Source organism: Coenobita brevimanus, chromosome 77 (genome assembly GCF_032717465.1).
Source record: "Coenobita brevimanus isolate Jiangsu-jjx chromosome 77, ASM3271746v2, whole genome shotgun sequence".
In the NCBI taxonomy this organism is placed as follows: domain Eukaryota; kingdom Metazoa; phylum Arthropoda; class Malacostraca; order Decapoda; family Coenobitidae; genus Coenobita; species Coenobita brevimanus.
Window position 1 is genome coordinate 8,566,516 of NC_137030.1, and position 21,428 is coordinate 8,587,943.

At 39.6% G+C, this 21,428-nt stretch overlaps 1 protein-coding gene across 1 annotated transcript; it reads right to left on the minus strand.

Moving 5' to 3' along the window:
• Positions 1-1,779: 1,779 nt before the first annotated feature.
• On the minus strand, positions 1,780-21,080 carry LOC145408444 (uncharacterized). Its single transcript, XM_080279172.1, has 4 exons — positions 19,924-21,080; positions 13,946-15,462; positions 12,027-12,868; positions 1,780-2,257 (listed from the first exon to the last, which is right to left on the minus strand). The coding sequence occupies exons 1-4, from the start codon at positions 21,024-21,026 to the stop codon at positions 2,072-2,074; spliced, it is 3,648 nt and encodes a 1,215-aa protein (XP_080135298.1). The 5' UTR covers positions 21,027-21,080; the 3' UTR covers positions 1,780-2,071.
• Between the last annotated feature and the right edge of the window lie 348 nt (positions 21,081-21,428).

A 21,428-nucleotide genomic window follows, 5' to 3' on the forward strand; every position in this document is an offset into this window, starting at 1 on the left:
TAACAAAATGATTAGTGGAAAATGTGTCCATAGAAATGACAGTAATATATATAACATGGTACTCATATAGCACTGTAGTCATAGTCACATTAAAAACTTTCATAACAAATATACAGAATATGATGCACTGTACAAAGGTGTAAACTTAACCTATTCAGTGTAATGATAAACATTTATTTTTTATTTTTGCTGCTACCAGATCATTTAATTTAACTTAGGAGGGCACCCTAATAGCAGAGGGGTAAGTGAAATCCATATGTAACCTCTCCAGCTCAAAAACCTATCCTTAAAAAAAAAAAAAAAAAAAAAAAAAAAAAAAAATGGAGATAGCAAGAATAAAATGTCATTGGATCGAAAGGGTTACTAGATTCTTAACAAAGCTGAATTACCCTAATAATATACATCTGTGTTGTATATTCTTATAACTGTGAGAGAGAAATGGCTTAGTCTAAATACTCATATAAAGACTAGTTTAATGATAAAGAAATAGTACAGTACTGGACACTGTATTAATTATGTACAGTTTTTTATTGCTATATTATTTCAGTTGAGTTTATACCTAGTATTTAAAAGGGGTGGATAGGATGCAGATATTGTATGGGAAAAGGCAGACACAAAAGCTGAAGCTTTGATCATCATCATCATCATCATCATCATCACACAATTTCCCCCAATGGAAATGGGTGGGTAGGGTTCAGAAATTTGGAAAGGTAAACACAGAAGTATGGATAACTGTCATCATCATCATCATCATCATCATTGTAATCATCATCACCCAGTTATTCACCATTATGAAGGGGGTGGGTAGGACTGAAAAACATGAACATGTGAAAGCAATAGTATGGAATTCATCATTGAGTTACACCTATATAAAAAGGACTGGGTAGGATGCAGGTAAAGGGACAGGTAAATACAGAAATAAGCAATACAGTAATATAATCTCTGTAAAATTGTACAGTATATCATAAAGCTTTGTTACCATTATAATGCTAAATACAATTCCTGCAATGTCTGGAACATGTACTGTACAGTATTTGCCACATCATCCTGTTGTCTAAATTCTGTATATATACTGTACTCATATCCAACCAGGATTTTGTTGTAATTCTCTACATAATCTAGATGGACTTAGGGTTTATTGGTAGCTATATTGTTGTGCCTGAATTTAACTATACTATCTGCACAGTCACCTCAGTATAAATCAAGGATGCATTCTAAAATACATTATCATAAGTCTCATTCCCGGGACTAGCACATACTATCAAATGGATAAGGCTGAAAATCCACTTTGTGTGGAGATGATTCAGCATTAATAGAATTTGTTCTGTAATATATCTGAGACTTGATAGCAATAATAAACTTAAATACAGGCTTCCTATAACAAGAAGTAACCATACTGTACTTCCCTTCTCAGAAGCACAAGCATTCTTACACATATAAAATGACCTATCCCTTACTTTTCAGCATGTGTTGTATGGTACATTGGTCTGTCATAGTGCCAGTGGGATGCTGGTTGGGCTCCACCATGAGATAACTGACCCTGTTAGGCAGAATTATCCATATCTTTTATGTTGTTGACTTGGTGGTATAGTTGGGTAATCAGTAATCTTCCCAGTTTTGTGTGATGGTCTCTTACAATCAGTGAAGCAACCAATTTCATTCACTCGGGTACCGTATTGGTATGTCTTGGATGGATCGACCTTTCTGCATTGAACTGACCAGGCAACAGGAAAAACTTGCAGTTTCCTGACTGTACTGTGCAAAGGAGGCAAGAGGAATTGGGGTTTGATTCCTTGGGTACAGAGCATATGAAACCTTTCTCAAGGCTGAAATATCACTTGCATTGGTAAACTATGGCAAGCTAATATTTATAAGGCACAGAAATTAAGATTTTCAAGTACTTCATTCAGTACTGTACAGTGGTATAAATTACATAACTTTCATATATCATGCATGGAGCTTATCACTTTACTTCTGCAAATGAATTCATGGTCAAGATATTCTTGTAAGTGAAACACTGTTAGTATGCTAACAAAAGGGGCTACTTATTATTCAGTATCACTTCCGTTAGTTAATTTTTTATCTTTGGTGGTGGTGGTCGTGGTGGAGGTGGTCGCTTTGGAGGTGTGTTGGCGGTGGTGGAGGGTGGTGTTGTAAGAGAGGTGGTGGAGCCAGACCCCCCTTTGGTAAGGCTGGACATTGATGATCCCCTGGATAGGCTCTCTAGGCTCTCATTTCGTACTCTGTCTTGAGCATTCTGTAAGTTAGGAGCATTTGAATAAATATCGTAGTAACAACTAATAATACAGTACAGTACTTGTAATACTGTAATACAGTATTTCACTGGGCATGCTATTTTCTTGTGTTTTCTCTTTGCATTGTGGTCCCTACCTCATCCTACCATTAAGTGAGGAAAAAATGGGGATTTTTCATCATCATCATCATCATACTTCCTAGTAAGGCAATTTTTAAAACTCATTTTTTCATAATTCTTTTTATATATATTGTTACATAGCCTATGATTTCATCATCCTTTGTGTAATTCTAACGTACAGTATGCTGCATGTTTGATCACGAGCGTGTTCTACCTCACTCCCCCCCTCCTCCCTTATAGTAGAGTAAGTCGTTCTTTCTGTTGTTCAGAGCAGGATTGTCAACTCTTTGTCCCCATGGCTTCATTTGCGCGTCCTTCTTACAAGTTGTATCAAGCTCTGCCGGCCCCTATATAATGAGCTCAGTCTCTGCATTAGTGCCACTTAGATCTACTCCTCATTTTGCTCACATCTCTGTCCTCCCCTGTACAGTTGTTATTATTGTGAGTGCTCAGGAAGTCTCCAACCATCTAGCAGCTGTGTAATTTGAGTATAAGTGTTATTACATTTTGTTCTTGTACTGTATAGCATAAGGTGTTGATTCGTAGGCCTAGTAAAGTTTTTGTAATTCATATTGTCAGCCAGTGGTAATAATATTTTGTATCTGAAATAATATATCATGCATTCACTGAGTATTATCTGGTTTTCTCATTTTATCAGGGCTGACTTATCTACATTCTTTTTGCTCTCTTTCTTTCCCTTGTACTTTGTCTGTCCAAACCCTCTGCATTTTACTTTCATTTAGTTAATTTCCTCTCTCCACTGTCTGGTTCCTGCGAGTCACTGGCATTGGCTCCAGGGTAAAAGATTTTTACTGCCTAAGAAATCTTGATGAACTTTGGTGACGAAGCAATGGCCCTCAGTTCCGTGCAGCCCTTAAGTGGGCAGGGGGTGCTAAGAATCCCACGGTGTAGAAATAAGTTCATAAATCCAAAAAGAACCTTAAGAATAGGAAACTGGAATGTTCGAACTCTCAATCAGGCTGGTAAAATGGAAGAACTTATTTCAGTGTTCAAGGAATACAAGATGGATATTTGTGCTCTTACAGAAACGAGGTTGCTTGGAGTTGATAAAATGAATTTGGAAGATGGTATTACTATGTTGGTTTCTGGTAGGAGTGATGGAAATCATTACCAAGGAGTAGGCTTACTGCTGAGTAGAGATGCTTGCAAGGCACTATGTGAGTTTGAACCAATTAATGAGCGCTAGCTTTATGCTCGCTTAAAATCTGACCATGGTAATATCAGTATGGTTGTAGGGTACGCTCTGACAAATGTGGCTGCTGATGAAATGAAGGATGACTTTTATGAGAAGCTGCAGGATGTAGTGAATAGAGTGGCAAGACATGATGTGTTAGTTTGCATTGGTGATTTTAATGCGATTGTTGGCAGTAGTAGGGATGGCTTTGAAGATTGTATGGGTAAGGAGGGTGTTGGTATAAGAAACGAAAATGGGGTGCGACTTGCAAGCTTTTGTTTGGCAAATGACCTTATCATTGGTGGAACTATCTTTGAGCATAGAAAAATACATAAGACTACTTGGATTTCACCATGTGGTAAATATTGTAACCAGATTGACCACATTGCAAGTAGCAGAAGGCATAGAAGTTATTTGCAAGATGTTTGCGTAAGGAGGGGAGCAGATATAGGTAGTGATCATCAACTTGTTGTGTCAAAGATTAAAATAAAACTTAAGAGAAACGTTAATGGTAATTGTACAGGAGGTAATAATTATGATTTTGATGAGCTGAGAAGTGATGAGAGCACGAGGGAAAAGTTTCGGTGCGAATGTAGAAACAGGTTTCTAGTCCTGCAGACTTTGATGGAATCTGAAGACAATGATATTAATCAAATGTGGAGAGAGGTAAAAGAGGTTTTGCATGAGAGTGCTAAGGTTACTATTAAGAAAAAGGGAAAAGCGAGAAGGAAAAAGTGGATGTCAGATGAAACATGGAATGTAATTCAGAAAAGGAAAGAGGCTAAGTTAAGAAGTGAAGAATAACATGTTGATGGCCAGGTAGTTGAAGTACTTAGAGCAAAGTACTGGAGTTTACATTCTGAAGTAAAAAGACTCGTTAGACGTGATAAGAGGAGACTATATGATGAAAAGGCGACAGAGACAGAAATTAAATTAAGTAAAAATTGACGGGCAGAGCACAAGAGTAGCGTATCAGGCCATAAAGGAGTTAACTGGGACTGAAAGGAGAAGGAAGGAAATACCTGTACGAGATAGAAATGGTAATTTGATGACTAAAGATTTGGATATAAAAGGAAGATGGAATGAGCACTTTGAATCTGTTCTAAATAGACCAATCCCAGCTGAAAAGGACATTTTGCCAGCCGAGAGAGATTTGCAGATAGAAACAGGGGATATAACTTTGGAAGAGGTAGCAAAATCTATAAAGGAGTTAAAGAATTTTAAGGCTCCAGGTGAGGATGGAATATTCCCTGAAATGCTTAAGGTGGAAAATGACGAGTTGATGAATGCGCTTTTGAAACTTTTTAATGTGGCTTGGGATAATGGTTGAATTCCAGAAGAGTGGAAAAGTGGAGTGATTATAAAAATACCAAAAAAGGGAGATTTAAGTGTGTGTGGCAATTGGAGGGGGATAACTTTGACACCTGTAGTTGCAAAAGTCTTTTCCAAAATCTTGTTGAATAGAATAGAGCCAGTAATTGATAAAATTTTAAGAGAAGAACAAGCGGGATTTAGAAAGGGTCGAGGTTGTAATGATCAGATTTTTATTGTAAGGCATCTAATGCAACAAGCTAATGAGATGAAAATGCCACTTAACATGTATTTTGTGGATTTTGAAAAGGCGTTTGATAGTGTTTCACGTGGAGCTATGTTGAAAATTATGAGATTCTATGGTATACCAGAAAAGTTTGTAAATATTATTAGAAGCCTGCATGAAGGTACTTTTTGTAAGGTAATGGTGGGTGGTTCTTTGAGTGATCCATTTCAAGTTAGGTCAGGAGTGATTCAAGGAGGAGTTCTTTCGCCATTGTTGTTTGTTTTGGTTATGGATTATGTTATGAAAAAGGTTGTAAGGAGAACAGGTGCAGGAATTAACTGGACAGAAAATAAGAAGCTGATGGATTTGGACTATGCTGATGATATTGTACTGATTTGTGGAAGTATTTACGAGATGCAGAGGGTGCTCGATTGTCTGGTGGAGGAAGGAGAAAAAGTGGGATTGGTAATAAATTGTGGAAAGACTGAAATTATTAATATGAACGTGGAGAACCAAATCGATTGTGTAATTGGGAATAATGTGGTGAAGAATGTAGAAAACTTTAAATATCTGGGAACGATTGTATCATCTAATGGATCATTAAACAATGAAATTGAGGAGAGGATTAGACAGGCTTGGCAAGCTGCTGGAATGTTGAAATCTGTTTGGAATAATAATATGCTTTCGGTACATACTAAAGTGAAAATTTACAAGTCCATGGTTAGACCAATTTTAATTTACGGGCATGAGTCATGGTACAGTACAATTGCAACAGATCAGGAAGTATTAGGATTTGAGAATAAAATACTGAGAAGGATTCTTGGGGTAAAGTGGCAAGACAGAGTTACAAATGAAAGACTAAGGGATATTACGAGAGTGGAACCAGTTAATGAATATGTGAGACTGTCTCGCTGGAAGTGGCTGGGGCACATATACAGAAAAGAAGGTTGTTTAATACAGGATGTGCCAGAGTGGATTACTAGAGGAAGAAGAGGTAGAGGTAGGCCGAGGGAAACCTGGTTGAGGACAATGAAAAAAGAAGCAGGAGAGGAGTGTTGGTGGGACCTGAAGGAGATGGCAAGAGACAAGTATTGGTGGAGAGAGTTCATTGAGGCCCTATGCATCCCGTGGGGTGCCACAGGAAATGATTGATTGATTGATTGATTGACTTAGATAAATTTACTCTTGCTAATTTCGTGTTAATAGAGGCTATTGCAGTTAACCATATATTTAACCTGTTTTTTGCCATTACATTATCCTTATGAGTCCTGAATGTTTAGTTGTTAGCATTAAACTTTAACTTGTAATTTTACCTAACTCTTTTGTTTTGAACCTGGAACTTTACGGGACAGTAGAGATTTTTAGTATTCTCACTTAAAGTGTACATTATCTTTCTCTGTTCCGTAACAATATATATATAGATAGATAGATAGATAGATAGATAGCCTCTTTCCCACATACGGGTGGGGTGAGGTAGGATCCAGAAAATAAGAGAGAGAGAGAGAGAGAGAGAGGCCTAATGGACCCCATAGTCATTCATGAACCATTAAAGCCCTTGGAATCCTGATTCCTCCACAGGCACACCACTTTATGCACAGGCACTTCATAATTACCTGCCAGACAAAGTCAACTCTATGAATGTCATATTAAAAGGGGTTGCTAAGCCCCTGTCATGCACTTCTCCATACAGAATTCATGCAACAAGTTTGGTCCCATGTCATTTCCCTTGCCTCATCAGCCTCCATACTTTTATTTCTCACGCACTTATTTTTTACCACATCTATCCACCTGCTTCTTAGCATACTATGCCTCCTGCCACCCTCAAACTCACATATATCCTTTCCACCACCCCTTTTATACACATTATCTCCATATGTTCATACCTTCTTAGAGTGCTGTATTCAACTGGGTTGTCCACAGACTTTCTTATTCCACATCATTTATGAATCACATTATTTCCTATCGTATATGCTCTCCACTTTCCACACGCATTTCTCAATAACATCACCATTGCTCTAACTCTTGACTTTCATTTGCATGCCACACCATATGTTTCTCTGGACACAAACTCTTCATGCAACCCTCTTCCAGCCACCATAATTGGACCTTTGTTTAATATCAAGCCCTTCACATCACCAGACACCTCCCTTCCCTGTGCCACACAACATTCCACTACCTTTGCATGTTTACCATTCTTTTTTATGACTGCACCTGCATACTTAAACTCTCACACCATTCCAAATTTCATTCCATTCACCACAACATCACACTGGGAGTCAATCTCTCTCTCTCTCTCTCTCTCTCTCAATGCTCATCACTCCATTCTTATCAACACATACTTTCCAACATGTCACCTACAAACATCAACAGAATTCTGTACCAGTCTGTAAAGCCGTTATTCACTATTAGCATGTAGCAACGCATCATCAGATATACTGCTTTCCCTAGACAGTTTTATTTACAGTAAACCTTCACGGCAACAAACCGCAATATAGTGAATATTGGATTTTATGAACACCAAGCCCACTGAACAACTGAACAGTTCATTGGGTAAACAGCACCAATGTTCATTAAATGTGGTGCATCACTCAACCTTTCCAAATGCCTTTGAGCCTGCTAAACAGTTTTTTTCGTTATAATGTACATTATCTGTTAAATGTGGTGCATCACAGGGCCCTTTTGAATCACTCACATGTGGGTGACTCAGAATACCAGTACCGTTACCAAAGTTAGAGGCAGTTTTTCCCACCCACTTGGGCTAGGTTGGAGATCTGCTTGTGGAAATAGGTGACAGGTTGGGCTATTTTGGGGCCACTTCTGGTTGACCAGGGGAATCTGGACATATGTACTGTATTGCATGTGACTGGCCTGTCTTGGTGCATCTTTTGTTGCTTCAGACAACCTTGTGCATGTCTCATGTCTCTTGACTGTGCCAAATGTTTTCCCATTGTAATTGTGAAAAATGGCTTTTAGTCAGAATTCTCCAATCCCCTCCTTTTCTGAAAAGTCACCAGAAACCATCTTTGCCAACAGTGATGATGAGTGACTGGCAACTCAGTGTACAGTCTACAAGATAATCAGTAATGTAAGCAGTGTACAGCTATCTATATACATAAAGGTACAGTGTACAACACATGTGTTTCCTACTCTTTTTACTCCAACTTGGCCTGAAATTGACCTCTCCCCATCGTGATTGTTGAGTTGTAATAACAGACTAAAGTAATACAGTACTGTACTAGTCATGTAGAAGTTCTGTGACACGGACGTCAATTAAACTGCAAAAGGGCGAAATAATTGGTCTGGTTAGTGTAAAATGGGAATAGTTTATATTTTAAGTACAAGAATATGCTGTTTTACCTGTTAATTTTCAAATTTGCTTGAAGCCCCTTCTCAGATAAAAATAAACTTTTGGCTTTAATGAACCTGGCTTCCTGCCAGTTAGTCTGTTATAGTGAAGGTTTACTGTAGTTTATAAATACTGTAACCGTTTTAGTGAAATATTTTAGAATGTTATATTCAACTTAAGAAAGATTATTTTACTCAGCTCATAGGAGACATGTCATACTGGACAGGTCAGCTAAGACCCTCATGAACTTTCCTAGGCAAGTAAAATTGTGTAGGAAGACATCATTACATCTTTGTAGTGAAGGGATTGATGGCAGAAAAGAACATTAATGCCTTCAGCCTGAGGACATAATCTACAGTATATTTAATCTTGCTGTCTCGTTACAACCTTATCAGCTCAAAATAAGCTTTTGGAGCTGAAGAGGTCAGATGTAGCTTTTATTAACCCCTTCACAAAAAGAGATCTCCCTGACTACCTTTACAGCCTGTCAGTCATCTGGAGGTAGCATGAATAAACCAGAAAAGATGGCATCATAGATAAAGGGATACAGTGAAAGATGTCATCAGAGTGAATGGGTTAAAATGAAAAACTGACACCATCACTGTGAAGGGCTAATGGCAAAAGGGAATGTGGAGAATGGTGGCTTATAACAAAGACTTGGTGTATTTACTTATTCACTGTTTATGTATGGTCATGTGAGGGAGTATTGTGGACTGAGATCCCAGTGGATGAAAAGCATGTTCTGCATACACATCAATTCTAATCCCTAAGAGGCCGCTGGAGGTTGTCTGATAACATCATGCCGCAAAGGATGTAGGTCAGTCACTTATTGTTGAATATTCTGGGCCATGGTACATGTACTGTATTTTAGGTCCTGGCTCCGACACCTCACCATGGCAGTATGGGACAGGATTTTAATTTTATTGACTGCTTCTTTTTAGTGGTTAGCATACACTTCCCAGACAGGGGTGAACAGTTCTGTGGTACTATACACATTAAACCAGTAACTTTTTAATAATTACTGAAGGGGAGCTGATTGTTAGGATCAAGGCCCTGATGGGATATTAATACGGGTCAAGGGACACTGCTATGCAGTACAATACAGGGGATGCCTAACTTTGAAGATAGTACAGTACTGTAAATAAACTGGAAGTTATGGGAGTTCACATATATACCGGGTATATATATATATATATATATATATATATATATATATATATATATATATAGTGGTAGGTGGGGGCACTCACCATCCACTCACTCGATGTATTACTGCTCTCGGGTGTCTGCTCTTTCCTCTCTTCCATCCTTCTTTCCTTCCATCCTCTTCTGTCTTTCTGTCCTTCATTCTTTCCTTTTCCTTCTGCCTACAGGTGACTTTACACTCCCTCTTCTGTCTTTCTTTCCTTCATTCTTTCCTTTTCCTTCTGCCTGTGGGTGACTACACTGAGTGACAAGCCAAATGGTTTCCTGTACACCAGGAAACCATTTACTATGCTGGGTGGTAACCATATAACCAAATTTTGGCACCTGGTGGTTTAGTGGGTAATTATTGCTCTCCAGTCTGATTGAACCGGTGAAGGTTTTATCCAAGGGTCCAAGGGGTGGTTGGGGTTGATTGCCCATGTAATGCCACTCAGGGATGAGTGAGGCTGGTCACTCTCATCTTAAATGTTGAGACCAACTGCCTAGCCCCGGGCTCCTACGCTCCTCTTGGGGCAATGTAGGATTGGATGATGGATGGATATATATATATATATATATATATATATATATATATATACCAGTATATATGTATATATATACTGCATATACCAACACACAGTACTGTATATAAAAGATGCATATTCAGACCTGTATGTCTATATTTTGTTTAGTTTCTTTTCGTTTATAAAGGCTCCAAAATGCTTGCATGCGCCGGCCTTGGTCACCTAATGGCAGCTTCTCATCCTGTTTGATCTCTGGCAGCCTCCCTATTCAATCCCTTATCCATGAGGCCACACTCTGTGACCTCATCAAGTCATTTTTGGTTTGCCACTTGCAGCTCTACATTCACACTTCTCACTTTCTGCACCTATTTGTCATCCCCCTTCCTCTCCACATGCCCAAACCATCTCAATCTACCTCTCCTCATCACAACACCAGTACACTCCTGTCTTGTCCTTCTTCTCAATTCTTCCATCATAAACCTAGCCCCCCAGGCCTCACATTCTAGGATGCATTGCACATCCATGTAATCATTGTAATTTCTGTATGTTTGAGCCTGTGAATATCCTCTTCCTTTACTGCCTAGGTCTCACTACCATACAGTATTACATTCCTAACACATGCCACATACAAAGATCCCTTTGCATGGAGGGAGAGCCCTCTCAGTGTCAGGAGAGGCAACAGCTCCCAGAACTTCATCCAACCTCTTCTCTCTGTAGTCACAGAGCCAGTTTCAGCCTTGCCTCCAGCACACAACATTCTTCTTAATAACAAAACTCTTCTACACAATCAGGAAATCCATCGGCAAGATCTTTCCTTTCAACACCTGACAATCTCCACATGCTCTCCCCGACACACCACACATATGAAATCAGCATTATCTTGCTGTCTACCTTTAGTACCACTACATCTTTTATGTGCCCACTTATCACAAGCACTGCATAAGATGGAATTACTTTCCACACCCTTGTGGCAAACTGCACATGGCCACTCTCTCTTGACTTTGACAGTACTGCCTCCAACCGTAGATACCATCGCCTTTGTTTTATCTATACTTACTCTCATGCCTTTATTCTTTCCTCTTTCTTCTGTCCATGGATGACCCTACGCTGAGTGTAGGTGCTCCAATGGGTAATTAAGGTGCTCCAACTGGATTGAGCCTGTGCAGGTTTATATCCAAAGGATGGTTGGGGTTTATTGCTCATGTAATGCCACTCAGGGATGTGTGAGGCTGGTCACTCTCATCTTAAATGTCAGGAGCAACTTGCCTAGCCCCTGGCTCCTACACCTCTCATGGGGTAACACAGGATTTGATGATGATGATACTCTTATGCCCCAACATGCTTGCATGCACTGGTCTTGGTAACCTAATGGTGGCTTTCCACACTACTCGATCTCTGACAACTTCCCTATTCAGTTATTATCCCTGAGGTCACACTCTATGACCTTGTCCCTGTCAATTTTTGGTCTGCCTCTTGCAGCCCTACCCCTAACATTCACACCTCTCACATTCCATGTCCAGTTGTCATCTTCCATCTTCACAACGTGCTCTCACCATCTCAGTCTACCTCTCTTCATTACTATACTAATATGTTCAAGTCCCATCTCTCCCTTCAACTCTTTAGTTACAATCCTTCCCCCTCCCCCCCCTTCCCAGCCTCTCATTTAAGGATGCACTACACATCCGTCTAGTCATTATCATTTCTGTATATACATTATAAAATGTAAAACTGAATGTGTGTGTGTGTGTGTGTGTGTGTGTGTGTGTCACCATATATAAAGTCAGAATTAAATAAATCAGATGTACAGTATGTAAGTTAGAGCTTTGCAGTATCTGTAACCAACCACTGTACTTGTAGTGCATTACCTGTCCTGGCGGTGGTGGTGCCTGTCTCTTCTTCTTCCCTGTACGGCTTCTGTATGTTGGTGGGAGTGACGCCCTTGGACCATCTCGCACCAACTGACTCTGAGCCCCAACATTGTAGCTTTGACGAATTTTGGAGTCTCGCTGGAAACTTTCATTCATGGAGTCCTCTTCATTGTCATCATCCTCATCAAAGGGGTTTGTCGATGCAGTTGTGTTGTGTGTTCTTGTTGAGTTCATTGAAGATACTGAGTCATTTAGTCTGGAAGATGTGGTGAAAGTGTTGTTTTGGTTGCTGGTGGATGTGATAGAAGAGCTGCCGAATTTAGCTGGGGATGATGTTCTGTCTGGGGTGAACTCTGTCTCCTCCATATCCTCATCTTCGTCACTTTCAAATGGATTCTTGCTGATAGTTGGTGGTTTTGCAGGGGTGGAACTTGTAGATGCTTTTGTTTGTCCAGTTTTGCTTGCTGGTTCACTAGAATTTGTAGTTATGGTTGTTTGGTTATTTCTGCTAGCTGGTTCACTTGTCTCTTCATCATCATCGTCACTGTCAAATGGATTGTAGGGCACTGTTTTTCTTGGCACTGGGACTGGCATTTGTGTTGGCTTGGTGTCCACAGTTGTTTTGGTGTCTGTGGCTTGTGCTTCCTTTGTGGTCATCCCTAATTGTGCTTCAGGTTTTCTTTCTTCGTTTCTTTCCTGTTCGTCCTTAATTATCTCCTCTTTTTTGCTCTCTTCTTCCTCATCATCCTCACTGTCAAATGGGTTGAGAGAGATAGATTTTCTTGGCTTGGGAACAGGATTGGTTGTGGGTGCATTGCTGGCTGCTGCTTTGCTCTGAGCTGAAACGAGATTTTTTTTTTTTATTAATAATGGTCTTTTTACTCAGAAAATGTGTATGTATTATGTACAGCTATACTTTATATCTTCTCGAAAGTGTTGAAACCTAAGGCAGTTGTGCTAATTAAATCCTTTATAATCAGATGGGCACGAATCTTTTTCACTGTTTCAGAACTACTGATTGGTGAGAGTACAGTAACTGACTGATTGTATTTCTTTAGTATGTTCTAAATGAGAAGTGATTGAAATGTTATAATGAACCTAACCTCATTATTTGATAATAGTTCACATCCATATTGGTATATGGTACACATAAATGATAACATGCCATGAGAAATTACAATAATTCACTTTGGTGCCTTGCTTCCTCCTGGGAACCCCCCTAGGAGGGGATGGCCATGACAGAATAGCCTCCTTGCATATTTCTTTTATGCTTTCACCCCTCGTCCTTCCATCACACCAGTATTTTGTTCCACTATTCTTCTACACCGCACAAGGTCTTATTCTTCCAACTGTACCCTTGTCCTTAGTACCCTAGTTTGTGCATTACTGCATATGTCTGTATTATCTCAGAGTATTGTATTCCTTTTTATCCTTTGACCAATGTTACATCAGACTCCTGTATCCCTCTCATCCATTCTATAGTTTTCATTATAATATTGATTACTTTTGTCATCAGTTTTGGTATTGCCTGTTGTCTTTGAAAAATGTGGTATCTACAGCCAACCTAAAGAGTTTTCTGTCACTCACTGGTCAGGTTTTACTCACATAAGAGGGTTCTAATGAGCACTTTTTTTCACAGAGAAAAATAGAGAGTGAACCAGTGTACGCACTATTGTTTATCTCTGGCAGTGATCTATAAATCCATATCATTGGCACAAATACATATGATACATACATACATACATACATATTCATAAACAACAGTCAGGGAATCAAGTATCGTCCTAAGAGTGGTAAATACACTGCAGAGATGTTGAACCACATGCAGGATGCATCAGTTCAGTTTGTTTTTAAACAGTCTGTACACAGACCTGAAAAGATACACTATAAATAATACCATAATATACTGTACTAACATGATGAGTTTAGTGCGTGAAGAGATCTGGCAACTGGGACAGGAGGAGCACGTTTATGTCGTTTTGGAGCTGAGGGTGATGCAGGCAGTGACCCACCCATAGCTGCTTGTGCCCTGCCTCTCTCCGTTTGTTTGGTTGTCAGGGATGTGTTTGATGCGCTGGATTCCTTCCCCAGACTAGAGTCGCTTGAATTTAGTGCATGAGAGTTGGTGGTGAGAGGGGAAGGGGGTCTATCTGGTGCATGGGTTACTTTCAGTGTGGGACTAGATGTGCTGGCATCCTTTGATAGTCCTTTGTTACTGCTTAATAGTGAGGTACTGCAAGCATTTGATTCAGTCCCGCTTCTCCCCCTTAGTCTCCACCCATCAGAACTTTCCCTGGCACCTGTGGCACAATTGTTGACATCTGCAGGCAAGGAAGATCCAATCTTGTTGCTTCCAGATCCAATTCCTTTGCCCGCCAATCCATTCCTGTAGCTTGATGACCCGAAAATGTAATTTTTGTTTTTAGGAGGAAGAGGAGGTTTGTCTGTTTGGGTTTCTGTGAGGTTCTGTGGTATCACTGGTGTTTCTGGACTGTTTTCTGAGGTTTTAGTGAAGTTTTCATTAATCTCCAGGGTTTCTTCTTTAGATTCTGTCAGATCTGCTGGCTTCTTTTGGACCTCTGTGTGGTTCTCATTGGTTTCCTGGGAATCTTCAGGCTTTTGTATTATTTCTGCAAGGTTTTCTTCTTGCTGTGTGTCTGTGATAGCTGATGATTCTTTATCAGTTTGCTTTCCCTTGGGGTTCTCTTCCATTATGACTTTCTCTGGTGCCATGTCTGTTATAGCTGGGATCTTCTGTGGGGTTTCTGTTGGTGTCTTCTGCTCAATTTGACCAGATGTTTGGGCACCTTCTGTTACAACTGAACTTTCTTCATTTTTTAAGTATTTATTTTCTTCTTCTTTGGTTTCTGTCACATCGTTTGAATCCGCTTTATCCTGTTGGCTGACGTTTGTTACAACAAAGTCAATTTTCACATCATTTGAGTCTCCTTTATCATCTGGTGACATGGCTGGTTTGTCTTTGAGGGAATGAGCCTGTGAGGGCTCTGTGGGTTCTACAATAAACAGTTTATTTGGTACTTCAGAGTCACTTTGCTGTGGATAACATAAATCTGTTTCTTTCAACCTGTCGCCATTTTCCTTACCATCCTTTTGTTGGGGTTCTTTATCTGTTTTATTCAATCTCTCTATACTTTCTTCCCTTTGGGTCATTTGGGGGGAATCTTTAGTCACAGGGCTTTTGGTGGTGCCTTGAATCACGTCGTTCAGTGTCTGTTCACCATTTATATTCCCATTTTGAGACAGATCATTTACATTTGAAGCTTGCATGATCAGTTCCCCTGCTCCATATGAAAAAGTTCGCTGAGGCTTCGGTGGAGGTGTAGGAGCTCTTTTTTCAGTACTCCCAAAGTTTTCAAAGCCGATTCTTGCCTCTTGCTGAATATGGCTGGTTTCCTCCTGGCCACTCACATCACTGGAAGACAGAGAGAGCTTTAGTGATGATGGTTGAGGTTAGGTTAGTCACTGGAAGATAGGGAGAGGTTTAGTGAAGATGGTTCAGGTTAGGTTAGTTGAGGGAGGGAGATTGTGTGTGTGTGTGTGTGTGTGTGTGAACTTCATTGATGACTGATAATAATGGTATACAGTAATTATAACAATGACAAAAATAGTGATGATAATTACAGTACTATTTATGAATTAAAAAATGTTGATAATAACTAGAATGTCCTTGAGGGCTGAGATGGGGACCAACCATTTGCTCAGGGTAGATTTCTTTTCACTCTAGTGATTCTGTTATATCTAAAGTTACGCTAGTTATAGTTAAGTTATAAACCTACAAAAAAAAATTAAGGGTGAGGAAGGTGAGAAGTGTTAATATTGTGGGTGGGGTTATGAGGGGTAGACCGAGAAAGACATGGGACGAGGTCATTAAGTATGACCTCAGGGTTAGGGGACTGAACAGGGAGGCTGCAATGGATTGTGCAGCATGGAGAGACGCCATTAGGTGACCAAGGCCGACGCATGCAAGCATGTTGGAGCCTTTAAAAATGAAATGAAATGATATGATGTCAAGGCTCCCAAAAGTTAGAACCCAAACAGACATACACACCAAACACAAACATGACCAGAGGAAAAAAAATAACCAATTCACAGTGCAAGCAATAAATACAAGTATACAGTTAATCATATTGAATTTTACTACTGCTAATACTATAATAATTACATATCGATATTTTGTACAGTACTGTACTGCAAAAACTGTTCCTTCATCAACGACAGAGTTAGTCATTATCGTCATTATATACAGTATTACTATCATCATTGTCTATAATATTGCAGTTATAATTATCATAATCTGTAATTATAATCATCATTATTATTTACAGTATTGTAATCATTACAGTATCGTCATTATCCACAATACTGTTACTGTGATTTTTATCGTCACGTACAATACTACTACAGTCATTAACACTTATCTACAGTATTGAAAATTCCAGATGATTTTATTCAGTTAAGGAGATACCTGTTTGTGAAGGGGTTGGAAACACACCGCATACCCTTCAGCTGTTTATCTTCTGCTTATTCCTGCTGTCTCCAGACGATTTTATTCAGCTTCATGGAGACCTCGTAGTGAAGGGATTAAAAGCAACCTTAGTCATCCCCTTTCAGTATTACAGCATTTTGACTGGATGATGATGATGATAATGGTTTATTATTATTATTATTATTATTATTATTATTGCATCGGACGTTTATTCACAACCCTTCATCGCGTACAAATTTTCCTAGTCAGTTCACTGGATAACTTTGTCTCCATAACAGCTGTAAGTTGACATCGTTGTTTTTCTGATTATATCGCTTTGACATTCATAGTTATTTGTTTGTGGAATACAGTATTTGGCAGCACTATGAGTGAAGACAAACACATACAAGCATTTCTTCACACAGTCTGGTTCATATTAATACGCCACGAATTCTCGCGGGTAACCATGTTCTCTTGAGCTCCCTGCATAAGCAAGTCTGGTTATCAGGTGAATATTATTATTTATTACCGTACATCTTGGTGTGTGTGTGTGTGTGTGTGTGTGTGTGTGTGTGTGTGTGTGTGTGTGTGTGTGTACAAAATAGCTCATACAGTTTTGATTGTATTCTAGCCAAACCCGATGGAAAGCCAAGGGGTAACCCTTTTTTTTTTATAACAAGATCAAAGACATGGTTAGGTTATAGTTTGAACTGTCAGCTTAAACCGTTTTAATTCTATAATGACCAAACTTAGTGAAAGGATTGAAGGTAAAGGAGGAATGGAGTAAACCCTGAGAACAACAAGGCAGTGGCCAAGGTTACAGGGAAAGATTAAAGTTGGACTGTGTGTCTGTGTGTGAAGAAAATAACTAAAACAGTTTTAATTTGAGTTGGACCAAACTTAATGGAAGGGCATAGTGTCAGCTCAGGGGATGACCTGTAGTTTTTTAGAATGTCAAAGATCAAGGTCACAGGGCAAGATCAACTAAAGGTTTTATCTGATTTAGACCAAGCTTATTGGATGGGTTGGGAAGGTGAGGTTAGAATAATTCGATTATAAAAACAATGAATTAATTTAAGAGGAAAAGTAAAAGATGGTCACAATAGTCAAAGGTCAAGGTCACATGGCAAGGTCAGCTTAATCAGTTTTTATCTGATTTAGACCAAACTTGGGAAAGGTTCAGGGTAATGCGAAAATGGAGGATTCTAACTGGAACTCAGTTAATATCAAGGTCACAAGGTCAAGCTCAAAATCACATGGAAATGTCAGTTATAAGTTTATACTCGATTTAAACCAAACTTTGTGAGACGGTCCAGTGTACGGCAAGGACACGTGGAGTCGATTTTTGGAACAATTGGTCAGTGGTGAAGGTCGCAGGGCAGGGGTCAACTTCAATTATTTGGGTCCGATTTGGATGTAACTTGGTGGAAGGGATAAGGCCGAGGCAAGAATGATGTTATCAGACTTTTAGAGCAGTCAGTCCAGAGTCCGGGTTATAGAACAAATCATATGTTTAGCCCTTTGACCAACAGGAGGACGCGAAAGTCGAACTGTATTGTGAATGTTCCTTGCCTGTTTGTTTATATGTATTTTTATTTACTATCATTTGCTGCCGTGAGTCATGTATGGAAGGGTAACGATAAATAACACGTGGTTAGCTTAATACATACTTAAAATAACCATAATTAGCGATAGTTTTTGACTACAGTAATAACCCCTCCAGTCCGTGACGTAACATCTGCGCTGGTCATTCTTCTGTTTCTACGTACTGTAGTAACCTAACTAGCTAGAACTGCCATAACCTTAGTAAAATCATCTGGTACAGGGAGAACGGAGTAATTATTATTATTATTATTATTAATGATGTGAATGACAAATTTATTACATATGGTTAAGGGATTTCATTTTATCCAAAACTAGTGTAATTTCAAAGACTTCTGGCAGGCTAAATTAAATCGTCATGTAGCCACTAGAATAAAAGGTAACAGCCTGGTAAAAAGCTAAATTTATTGTGAAGAAAATGGGCCCGGTTAGTCAGTCACTCCTTGAGGATTTTGGCACACGAGGTTTTAGTCCCTTATACAGTGCTTTCCCTACGCTCCATCTTACGGCTCTTCTCTGGGATTTTTTTTTTTTTTTTACTCGTTTTTCACTAGTTTAAAAATATATAGAGCAATAGAGAGTAGCATTATAATAGTGTGGTGGACAGGGTAGAGTGATAGTTGATTGGTTGTGTGGCGTCATGGTGGTGGTAGTGGTGGTCATGGTTTTTAGGCCGTTGTGGTTGTGGTTGTGGTTAAATTGATAAGGGTGTGGTGGTGGTGGTGATCATTGTGATGATAATTGTAGCGGTGGTGATGGTAGCAGTGGTAGTGGTGATGGTGGTAGTCGTTGTGGTGGTAGTTCAAGGTGATGGTATTATTAGCCTTTTACTAGATGTTGTGGTAGTGGTGTTGATGGTGGCAATGGCGGATGTATGGTAGGGAGTGTGATTGTTGTGGAGGGGGTGTGATAGTAACTGGAACGTTTTTTTTTTTTTTTTTTTTTTTTTTTTTTTTTAATGTGTCCAACTCTGGGCATAGGCTTCACAGCCTGCTGTCAAGGCCCAGTAGTCCTCCTACATACCATACACCTCTCTACATGTCACCACTTCGGCGCTAACACCCACCGTCCATATTGAATACATGCTAGGGCTGTCTCATACAGGACTGGTGGTTGTGATTTGATAGCTATAGTGTTAGTATTAGAAAACGATAGTGGTAGCGATTGTGGTAATGTTGGTATATTAATGATGGTAGTGGTGGTTATAGTGATGGTGGTAGCACGAGTATAGCCGCTGGTGATATTGATGGTGGTAATGGTAGTCGTAGTAATGGCGGTAATGATAGTTGTAGTAATGGTGGGGGAATATGATGGTGTTTGGTGACAGCAATAGTGGCAGTGCAAGGGGGAAAGTAATGGCAGGCTGATGGAAGTAGTAGCAATAGCAGTAGCAGCAGTAGTAGTAGTAGTAGTACGGTAGTTGGTGAAACGAGGAGGGAGGGGAGAAGCAGTGGTGGTGGTAACGCGTGGTAGTACCAGAAGTAACGACTGGTAATGGTAGTATGGTAGAAATGGTGGTCGCGATGGTGGTAGTATGATAGTGGCAGATTGGTGACGCGTGCTAGCAATAGTGGTAGTTGGGATGGTGGTAGTGGTGGTGGTTGACACAATCAGAAGGTATTGTTGCTGAATTGGCTCAAGTTGTAGAGGGAGAGAGAAAATATTTAATCCCGAGAGAGAGAGAGAGAGAGAGAGAGAGAGAGAGAGAGAGAGAGAGAGAGAGAGAAATAGTTTTTAATCCATAGCATTACACTAAACCTTAATTACAATTCGTATTTTTTCAAAGTGACGTAAATACATTCTTACCCTTCGTTTCGTGTTTCCACATTTTTGCGTTCATTCCAACATTCCTTCGCCTCTTCTGCTCTTTCGTTCATTGTCGTGTCACTAGCCACTGTGTCTGCTTTTGTTTCTTTGTTTATCGTTGTATTGCATGTTTCACCGTTCTTGTTAGCATCTGTGAGTTCATGCTTTGGAGTGATGTCAGAATGTTTCGTAATGGCTATAGTTGTTCTTTCAGTTTCTTTCTGTTTGTTTTCATGTACACTCGTTTTCTCTTCCAAATCTTCATCAGTTGTATTCTTTTCACGTTCACTCTTTTCTAGATTAGTTAGTTTCTCGTCACTTTTGAGTCTTTGTTCGTCAGTTTCGCTGTTTCTCTCACTTTGCTTCGTCTCTATTCCATTTGCGCTTACCGTTGTTTCCAGTTTCGCCTCAGAATCCCTCGTATTTTGAATCGAATTTAAACTTTTTGAATTTGTAACCGGCTCCTCTCCATTGTTCTCCATTACGTGTTTGCCGTTAACTGCGTCACTAGGGCTGCTTTGATGTTGATTTGATTGCTGTTGTAATCTCTCTTCTTGTCCCGTTTCCTGTTCCTCTTGTTTTTGTGCCTGTGACTGTGTTTTGGTCATATTATCGGGGGTTAGACTGTTATCCGGGATTTTATGAGTTCCTACATCCGGCCTGCGTTCGTCTGATATTCTGGTATCCAGGTTAACATCGGTTACTTTCACACTCTCCTCTGAATTTGTTTCCAACCTTTTATCCACACTGCTTACTCTCTTTTCCGGACTCTTACTATCTTCTTTGATGACCTTTTCTGGACTCTTGCTTGTCTCTCTGGTCCCTTTATCCGGATTTCTGCTCTTATCCTTTTTCTCTGGGCTCATTTTACTCGTCGCCATTTTTCTGAGTGAAGCGAACTTTCTGGAGAAACTTGGGGACTTATCTGACTCGTTCTTCCTCTCCTTCGTCTCGTTTTGGTCATCCGTTTTCAGTTGCTCCTCTCGGCTTATTTTTCGCTTTGGATTATCCCGCCATTTCTCCTTCTCTGTGTTTTCCCCGTTCTCAGTGTTTGAATCCTTGTGTTGCTTGTGGTGAACGTGTTTCTTGGCCCAGCTCAGCATTTCCAGTGTTTTGTCAATGTTGGCGGTTTAGGAAGGACTGTAATGGAATACAATTGGAAGTTCTTTGGTTGCTTTGACTTGGAGCCAAGTACTGTATTATCTTCAGTGTTGCTGTACGTTTTTTATTGTATAAATTTTCAAAATACCGTACTTTTATCGGAATTGCTTGTATTTTGTTTCTCTTTACTTTTTTTTTCCTCTACATCAGATTACTCGAATCTTGGTTTCTGTAATATATTCTTTCTTGGTGATTTACTTTCTAAAATAAATACAGATTTTTCAGACTTTATTTGGGTTTGTGTTATTTTCTGCGATGATGTTTGAGAATAATGGGTTCGAACAATTGCTGATTCCAGACAGTCGTTTGCTCCTGTATTTCACAGTTTATATCACTTGAGTTTC